The sequence below is a fragment of the Sinocyclocheilus anshuiensis genome, unplaced genomic scaffold (assembly GCF_001515605.1).
Source record: "Sinocyclocheilus anshuiensis isolate Anshui unplaced genomic scaffold, SAMN03320099.WGS_v1.1 scaffold947, whole genome shotgun sequence".
NCBI lineage: Eukaryota > Metazoa > Chordata > Actinopteri > Cypriniformes > Cyprinidae > Sinocyclocheilus > Sinocyclocheilus anshuiensis.
The window spans coordinates 457,674-467,960 of NW_015547686.1; the positions used below are offsets into that span (position 1 = coordinate 457,674).

Here is a 10,287-nt window from a genome sequence, read left to right on the forward strand (position 1 = left end):
CATATCGGCGGCATATTCGCCGATACCGATATATCGGCGACAGGCTCATATCGGCCGATAATATCGGCAAAACGATATATCGGTCGGGCTCTAGTCATAAGCCTCATATATACTCACCAGCCTCTTCAGCACTGACCCGACAGAGCAAGAATAGAGAGCGAAAGTCTGGTGAAAGAACCATTCCATTAAAGATAATCGGGTCTGTGCTGCAGTTTTTCATGCTCTGAAAAGTCCATATAAACTGGGTTTCTCTCTGACAACAACAGCCTGAGGGATCCGTCAGGCCTGCAGAGCTGGGTGGCACAGGACTGAATGGATCAGAGACGGGCTGAATTAGAGAGGGTCGCTGTTCCCCATCACTAACCCTTCATTCATTACACACTCCATCCTAAGGCCCTCCAGCTCTGGCTTTATCGCACTTCCTATCTGTAGTTAAACAGTATTTAATAAACACACACCCTAATATTTCTCAATGGTGTGACTGCTGATTAAATTTAAACAATGTGAAACTCTCATCAGACTTTTCAACAAACAATTATATTCACATAAGGCAACCGATCGTATCTACTTTGTAAATGCATGTTATAAATATTATTGAACAATTCATCCATGTCTGTTTCATTTTTTTTTTATTAAATATATTTTTATTTATAAACCCTAAGATAATGCCCAAAATATTTTCACTGTCTTGTTTTGGTTTCCATGAGAACTATAGCTTAAATATAGTTGGACAGTTTGAAGTTGAGTTACAAACCACACTGTAAAATCCAATAGTTTACCTTACTTTGATTTGATTAGTAATCTTTACTTAGTTGTTATACTTACTAGGTTTTATTAAGTTACAGCTACTTTCAAGGCAAATAAAACAATTTACTTACTGTTTTGAGTGACACTTACTACTTACAAAGGAACCAATGACATTAATAAAGCAGTGAGAGGCAGCAGTGGTTATTGCAGCAATGCATTGTGAAGGCAGAGTAATTTGGCCTCAAGGGAAGAAAAATAATAAATAGGTTGCTTTTAGAAGGTGACCTATCTTCTAATTAAATTACTGTGTTATTTTTTTGTGCTTGTGTTAGTCAATGAACTTTTGCTAAATTTATTTTTCATAAATACCTTAAGAAGCTTAAAATTGGGTTTACGTACCCCCTACAGTTCTTTTTTAGTTACTAGAACTCTCGTGTAAGTAAACTATACTAACTAAGCATTTGTCAGTACAACATACTATTCCTATTTCACTTTACTTAGTTTTTTCAAGGCAATCGGTTTACATGCTTTTTTTAAGTAAGCCCAACTAATTAGATTTTACAGTGCACCAAAATTCTCATTGAAAACAAATATCATTACACAAGACACATTCTGGTAGGCAGAAGGGGAAGAAGAGGAGAATCAAGAACACGGCTTGTCAGCAAAGTGGCCCATGGGTCAAAAGTAGCCCATTAATCAATTTATACAGCCCTTTTATCATTTATATTAATTTATACAGAGCTGTCTGATACATGAGAGTGCTCTCTTTACAAAACTGAAATCAAAAGCACTCAAGTGGTCAACAATTACAAGGCCAGAGCACAGCATGTTTTTAGCTTCCAATGGTCATAGTTCAGCTACTTTCTAAACATGACCCAGCACAGCGTAATCACACATATTTGATCAAGTCTCACTCAATCAGATGTATTTATGCAAATAACTTGACTGTTGACATCAAGCATTAAACTGTTGCAGCTCATTTGCTCAGAGTGTGTAGCGTAAAAAGTGATATCAGGAAGAGCCACTGAACCTGCATACATACAATGTTAGGTTTTATACAGATATGAGTCATTCTTAAGCTTGAACATCATTAAATCATCTTTTTGAATTTACTCATTAATGATCATGTGTACTGTGTATGTATGTTTGTGTGTGTGTATATATACACATTAGGACAGCTGAATAAAGACAAATGTCTGTCTATCTTCTCAGTCATTGAGCACATTAGGTGTGTTTAGTTTTGTTTCTCATGATAACATTTTAGACTTAAAATGAAAATGCTATATTCTAATAACTACTTTGAAAAATGTTGGCCTTCCTCTAAAATGTTCATTAGGATAATCTGGCTTTCGAAAGAAAGTAATTGAAGATCCCTGATTTCAGAGTAGAGAAGTAAGTACACAGCAAAAGTGCTGAGAGCAAGAGAGAGTGAGAGAGAAATCCTGGGCATGTGGAAAGTTGTGTCTTAAATGTGTGTATGTATTGTGCTGTGGGGCTTGTATAAGGTTGTCTGAGAGCAGTTAGAGAAGGAGAATGCTTGAAGAGGGGGAATGTGTGCTGGTAATTGCCTCAGTTTGGATATTTGCCCTGGAGTTCACAATAACAGTCATATCCTCTCATCTTAGAAGAAGGGCCAATGAAACCTCATGGCTATGCAACTACCCTCTGCAACACAATATAACAGGAGTCCACAAAACAACCCCTATTACTGAACTTTAATCCCAGGAGTGATTATTGGATGCTGGGTAAAGTTATTCTCTATTTAAAAAACTGAACAATTCATTATGATTAGTTCACCCCCAGTGAACTTGACAATTACAAAAACTAGATAAAGTACTGATTTAACAATAATTCACAGTTAATTTATGCACATAATTCATCTTGCCACAGAAAAATCTGTCAGATGACTGTAATATCTGTTCCAACACTGCCATGTACATGGACTTTGTTTACATCACAGCTGCACAATACATTTCACCCAAAAATGAAAATTATGTCATCAATTACTGCACATCTTTCTTTCTTCTGCAGATAATTAGGGTCCAAACAACACTAGACCATACTGACTTTTATTGTTTGGAAAAAAAAAAGATGAAACATTCAAAATATCTTTCACAGAAGAAGGTCAGTAACACAGGTTTGTAATGACACAAGAGTAAATAAATGATGACAGAATTTTCTTTTAGAATTTTCAGTTTAAAAAATAGAGAGAAGAGGAGAGGAGAGGAGAGGGACTGAACGATTGCTGCTCTGTAAAGTAAAGCCATGATGCTCTTCTGTGTGAGCTGGAGAGGGTTTGGAGAGGGGCATTTCTGAACCTCGTATCACACACTGCAATTAGTGTGGGCTGAAGATGCCTCTCTGTGTGGGAGAGAGAAAGGATGCTGGTATGCAAAAACAAGAAACAGCTCTGTGGACTTGTATTATGTTGAATTGGTGCAGGGTATGTAGGGAGTGGGATCTGTGAAGTAAGGGACATCCACCCTCACAAGCACTTAAACGATGGCTGATAAAAATGTGTAATGCTGGTCCTGAAAAAAACAAATGTGCATGTTGTTTCCTAAATATAATATTTTTTCTGCTTCCACAGTACACCTCTAGTAATTTACTATTCATTCACAACATCTGTTTGATTTTTCCGCACTTCTGGAAGTTATATGTAGGAAAGATGTTCAGTGATGCAGCTGGCAGCTGGTTTCAAGACAACATTTTTTGTTAATAACCCTGTGAGATGAGGGCATACAGGTGTACCAAGATGTATATTTTGAGACTATTGGGTGTTTAGAAAGTTGTTTTGAAGTGCAGGTTTGGTGCAAGAGGTAGGGACTTTAGAATACGGAATACAAAGCCATAGCTTTTTGGGTCAAGCAAGGGAGAAAACATAATTAATTAGCTGAAACAATTTGTCTATAGCTAATACTTCGCTGATGGCACTCCAGCTATATATGCTTAATACTGAAGGTGTAGTTCACTCAAAATTTGTTCATCTGAAGTTGTTTAATATAAAAAAAAGTAGTCAAAACAATTGTAGTGTTATATGGCTTCTGAAGCCCTACAATAGCTAATAAAACACATTTGGGGCGACATGAGTGTGAACACATGACAACAGAATTTGTTATTTTCAGTTGAACTACCTCTTTAATGCAGAAAAGTCAGTGCTAATATAACTGCTGTTAAAGAGCCCCACTGAGAGCCCTCCTAGCCAAAATAGTAGGGCGAGTGGGCGAATTAGCACTCGTCATTGACCCGACACATGACATTATACAAACATTTCTGGGAAGTTTCATCCCTGACAAAGCCTTTAGTGAGTACCCAGCCCGTCTAATATTAGAAAACTCCTGTAGCTTTAGAGGGTGAACGTACCTGCGAGGACCCTATTGACGGATGAGTGTGTTGCCAGGCCCGGCTGCCCTCGCTCATGGAAGATTCCAGCATACGGCAAAAACTCCGGCAAGAGGAACCGCCTGGGAGAGATGGAGGGAAACATGTGAACCCAAGATTTGAGAGTTTTGAGGTTGTGTAACATATCAGCATCGCATGCATATTTCACAGAGAAGGAAATTCCATAGAGCACTGTGAAAAACTCAGTAAAACAATATATCCAGCATGACAGATGAAATGAAAAAAAAAATAAATAAATAAATAAATAAATGCAGATTTTAAATGTAACTGATAACAAAACTAATTTCAATAGAAATTTAAATTGTAAACAGTATCAATAAAAAGTTTAAATCATTAAATTTTTTTCTTTAAAGGGGTCCTATTATGGACTATTATGAAAATATTACTTTTTCAACTTTAGTTAGTCTGTAATGTTGCTGTTTGAGCATAAAAAAGATCTGCAAAGTTACAAAGCCCAAATGTGTGTGCTATGTACACTACCGTTCAAAAGTTTGTAAAAGAAATGAATACTTTTATTCAACAAAGAAGCATTAAATTGATCAAAAGTGACAGTAAAGTCTGTTACAACAGATTTCTTTTTCATAGTGTGAAACTTATGTGAACTTTCGCTTTGAACTTTCTATTCATCAAAGAATCCTAAAAAAATGTATCAGGGTTTCCACAAAAAAATATTAAGCAGCACAACTGTTGTCTACATTGATAATAGAGTAGGCTAGAGTAATGGCTGCTTTTTAAAATATATTCAAATTGAAAACAGTAATTTTAAATTGTAATAATATTTCCCAATATTAGTGTTTTTATTAATATTACTGTTTTTAATAAAAAATGCAGTCTTGTTGAAGATAAAACACATTTTAAGAAACCTTACTTACCCCAAACTTATATTAAAAGTAGTGTATATTTCTAATAATATAATATTTATTTATAATATTATTATTATTATTATTAGAATATTGTGTCATCTCTCACATCAACTGTATTGAAATCAATTGTGAGTCAAGCCTCCTGTGTACTTCTTGTGCCTGCAGAGTGCTATTTGTATGACACACAACACACTCTCAGATGGACGCTGTCCATGTAGGCAGAAGGCAGTGAGGCAGCTCACTAGGTTTTGGAACAGAGTTAGCATGTATTTCTGGTGCATTGGCATAAACAGACTAAAAGTGTTCCTACCTGGGCATAAAGCGACCAAGGGAGGGGGCAGACATGCGTGCGTTACGAGGAGCCCTATGTCTGCTTCCATTGTCCCTGTACACACACACACACACACACACACAGACACACACACACAAACACAAACACAAACTAACTGGTCAGCAACAATAATAATTAGATCAAATATAACTTGCTTAAAATCATTTGTCTTTTATATTTTTGGAAAATTAAGTCAAAGTGTGAATACTTAATTAAACAGCTTAAGCATTTCTGCAATCATTTTTAGCTGAATGAGAACGTCATCAGTACGCTTACAAGGTAAGAGTGGGAATGAATGATAAAGAACTGAAAGAAAAGAAAAAGTTTCTGAAAATTTTTTTTGGCAGACATAAATATTAATATGAGAGCTAAATGAAAGACTGATGGGTTTCATAAGTATTCTGATGAATATGGATCTGTGGTCCCAGACTGCAGTGAACGCTGAACTCTCCAGCCAGCGGGTGGAATTATTCATCAGCTCAGAGGAGGGCATCTAATCCGTGCCAAAAAAAGAGAGAAAGAGAGGGGGAGAAGAGAAGCGTGGTTTGGAGAGGAGAGAAACACTGATATTCAACTAGTGGAGGGGTTGGAAAGAGGGGAAGAGAGACATTTTTTGGAGCATTAATGGTTCCATAAAAGAACTGAAGCCATGTGCACAGACAAGTTGGCTGCTTCCAAAAACAAACTAAATAAAAGAGCGTTTGCATATTACAAATATGAGTCTGGACTTTATAACAGTTCTCAAAATAAGAGCGTATGGCTTAGATTTTTAAATGTCTGATAATGAGATTGCAAGGGACATGTAATTTCATAATTTGCTTATGGAAAAAACTGTAATGCTTAGTAAATTCAAAAAATAACTTATTTTTCAACCCACCTGTGCCGATCTGCCTTTGCAGAGTCTTATTCAATGTCTTAACAAGCGTCATATACACACAGCCGGTATCCCACTACTCACATATCCCATGGGCACCTATTTCATTAGAACTCATTATAATCATTACACTTAATTTGCATTATACTTAAAGGTGAACTAAGCGAATTTTGCCAAATGATGTCGATATTTGAAAGCACCAAAACAAACACGCCCATAGCCCAACAGGACCTTGCCCCTGTTTTGATAACTCAGCCCCACACGTACCCTGGCAGCTACGATGGCGAAATCTGCTATGCCTGCCAGTCGAGTGTATGGTGCCATCAATAAGTGAAAGCGATGTGTGTTACTATGGTAATTCAGGTCGAATGTGTTTGGTAGTAGTGTGTGTTGAATGGTAGGGATGCAGCGATTAACCGCACTTTAAAACATCACGGTTAATTAATTGTAATGGTTCCGCTAACCCGAGTGTTTCTGTTACATGGAACGGAACTGTTGCAGCTTGCGCAAAACGAAAACAAAGTTACACTAGCGGTGCACCAGCTTAAAACATGCATTAGATTAACTGTGACAGAGGGACCAAAAAGCGAAGCTTTATTTCCACCAGAGAAATGCCTGTCGATAGTGTGGGACCATTTTGGGTACACCAAGAATGACCAGGGTGACATTTAAACATTGCTGTAAAAAACTGCTGCTAAAGAGAGAATACATCATTTTAATGCACGACGTGAAGGCAAGAACCACCTGACGCGAAGCTACAGCTCGTTAGCTCAGCATTCTACAGATCAGAAAGAGATGAAATAGTGCGGTAAGATCACATTTATTTGAATTAATTAATTATAACATTGAGCTATTTGAATTAATTATTCGAGAGAGAGAGAGGTGACAGTTGCCTGTGTGAATTAGCCTACCTGCGTCTGTGCGTCTCTCCAGTAGGCTATTTAATCTATTTTATTAATAAAAGTCACAGGGCAGCATTCTCAAGAAGTTTTTGTCCTCCTGAATGTTTGTACACTTGCGCAGCGCGATCTCCGATCTCACAAACCAAAATAATAGACATGATTTTCTCAGGCCACAGAATGGTTTAACGCCGTTTCACGTGGAAGACGACGTTCAACACCCGGCACAAGAGGAAAGCCACCACTGGAAAGCTGCTCTGATATTTACGCGGGTGTCAATGGGACTTTTTTTCTGATTTTTAAAAAAAAAATAAAAATAAAAAAATAAATAAATCCTTCTATAATATATATTTATGTATTCATTGTGTATACACTACTGTTCAGTTTTGAGTTTGAGGTCAACAAGACTTTTATTTATTTTATTATAATTTTTTTTGAAAATATTTTCATCCAGTAAGGATACAATAAATTGATTAAAAAAAATCACAGTTTGGCATTAAAAGAGTTAATTACATTTTATAAGTTTCAAACAATTATTTTACATTTGTACAATATTTCACAATATTACTGTTTTTCTGTATTTATGATCAAATAAATGCAGCCTAGGTGAACATAAGAGACTTCTTTTGAGAACATTAAAAAATCTTACTGACCACAAACATGTGGATGGTAATGTAATTTGTTTAAATATCTGACAGCCCGAGCAGGTGGGCTTTCCTAGCTTGACCAAAGTTTGTTCCGTATCTACTTAAACATAGTGGGGAGCTTTTCCTTGTCATTGTTTCCTTTTTGCTTGATCGGGGTTGTAAGTCACTATTCTTAGTAAACCAGGGTTCCTACACATTTTCCATCTCTAAATTCCATTCTTTTCAAGACTCAAATTTCCAAACCTCTCAGTAGATTTTCAGACCTTAAAATAAATGGTTCATAGAGCATTGTTTTCAGCTTTATATTTGTTATATAGTCATCTGTAAATATTTTTATTTTCTCAGGTTTTTTTTTTTATTGATTTTCTCGAAATGATAACATACAGAGCCCCTAAAAAAAACAGACTTTTGCACACACACAAGAAACTTTAGTTGCCTTCAAGAAACTACTGACATGCGCATGGGAATTTTTTGTGCTTACGCATTACAATTTCTAGTTTTATATATACTATATAACCTATTTCCTTCGTGTGTCAAAGCCATTTTACTATGAAGAAAATTAAAGCATGGATGCACATGAATTAATAGAGATATATTTGCTCAAAATTGGGCTTTTCTTAGGGTAGTACGCATCATCTGTGCAGAAACAATGACAAGAATTGGGCTGATGGCACAGTACAGCTGTGTGCATTGTCCAATTTGCCAAGTTCAAGGGTTTATAAAAAAGGCTGGTACTATAAAAAGTGTTCAAAATTTGGCTCTCTTTAGGGCAGTATGTCATATTTCAAGGCTTTAAGTCTGCTTTAACGCATACTCTGTGGCGGCCAAAAAACCTCACCGCGAAATGGGCTGATGGCACAATAAGTGGCTCAGTGTGCATTGTCCTATATGCTAAGTTTAATGGTTTCTCATGCACACATGAAAGTCTGCATATTTTTTTATTTTTGAAAAGATCCTTTTAGAAGCTCTGTAATGCGGTGCTAAGAATATCGTGAGAAGAAGCCCAAAACGCTTATAACCTGCATTTTTGCATAATGAAAAAGTGCACTGACCTTGAATTCATTCAGTCGTGTCTGACAATCACTAAACAATCACTAAACAGCTGCCATGAAAACACACTTTTTGTATGATAAATGTATTTTCATTAAATTCTTAATTTTCTATTATAGAAAATTAAATAGGGGCAAAAGTCTGGACTCTTCCAGACCTGGAAATGACTCGAATCAAATTCCATACTTTTCCAAACTGCGTAGGAACCCTGGTAAACCTGCTGTGAAATAATATGTATTTTGAAAAGCACAATACAAAACTTTGATTTGAACTGAAAACACAACAGATGAGAGGAAAAATTCTTCTCTGACTTATATAATTTCACAGTTGTCCAGCTGGAATAAAGCAGCAAGCTCAAAGCAGTACATTACTACGTCCCATCGGAATTAAAGTGCATTTCAAGCCAAGGCTAACGCTAATGCCAAGCACTATAAGAAGAGATGCCATGGGCAACTCTGGTAAAATTGTTGGCAAGCTCAATAAGTCGGTTGAAAAGCAGAAATGATAACATTTTGGGATTCAGAGCCTGCCTTGTATGTTTGTTGGGTTGCTTAGCAACAAAACAGGAAAATAAATCCATAGAGATTTTTACAAGCGGATGAGAGCAGGTTAGAATGCAGAAACAATTTGGCACAGGCTTTATGTGTCTGTTATTGTTTACTTACTCAAACTCCTCAAAGTCAACTTCGTTGTTCTCCATGCTGGGGGCAGGGCCAGGGGAGAGGCTGCTGGGATTGGAGGACAGGTGTCGGGGTCTGCTGGGGGGGCGCAGAGAGCGCTGGCGAATGCTGTCACGCCGAGACAGATACTGGATCATACGCTGTGCGTAATATGCTGCAGGGGACAACCTACACACACACACAACACAGATAGAACCCACAGTGATGTTAGATATTAACTAGGCAACATACCAAACAAGTCATCCTACTGTTTCTGTCCTGACGCATGAATCAAATAAATACATGTACTAAGAGATGCACTGATACACAATATGTGTGCCAATATAATATTGGTATACTGCCAATACTGATACAGATACTTTAGAATCTTAAACTTATGAACTACAGCTGTGGTTTCAACCGTTCAGCACTGTAACCAGTCACAAACTGTCTGTTGAGTACATTAAAGCAATGGCCAATAACAGATGTTTAAGTTAATCCATATAACATTAGTATAGACAAACCAATCCAAATGACTGAGGTATAAGCGGTCTGATTCACAGATAAACATGTTGTGTTTCACTTCCGTTCACTGAATTAGTGACATTTTTATGTTTGTAACCATCTGACCTTTTCCACCCTGACAGGAACCTCCTCTTAGTGCTGGGCGGTATACCGGTTCATACCGAATACCGGTGTTTATTTTTGTTAGGATATGAATTTTTAAAATACTGCAATTATGAAATACCGCAGTAGTTCATATGTCACTTAAACAACGTTCGGAACGCGACACTGTTTGAAAGGGGTCCCTTTTC

At 36.9% G+C, this 10,287-nt stretch overlaps 1 protein-coding gene across 7 annotated transcripts in view; it reads right to left on the reverse strand.

Moving 5' to 3' along the window:
• Positions 1–10,287, reverse strand: part of LOC107703290 (activating molecule in BECN1-regulated autophagy protein 1-like) — a 79,501-nt gene that overhangs the window by 55,769 nt on the left and 13,445 nt on the right. For 6 of the 7 annotated variants that reach the window (XM_016505867.1, XM_016505870.1, XM_016505869.1 and 3 more), the window contains 3 exons: positions 9,479–9,661; positions 5,323–5,397; positions 4,111–4,211 (listed from right to left, as the gene is read on the reverse strand). In XM_016505867.1, coding sequence (XP_016361353.1) covers positions 4,111–4,211; positions 5,323–5,397; positions 9,479–9,661 — 359 coding nt within the window. The remainder of the gene's footprint in view (positions 1–4,110; positions 4,212–5,322; positions 5,398–9,478; positions 9,662–10,287) is intronic. The other variant, XM_016505868.1, reaches the window with a different exon arrangement.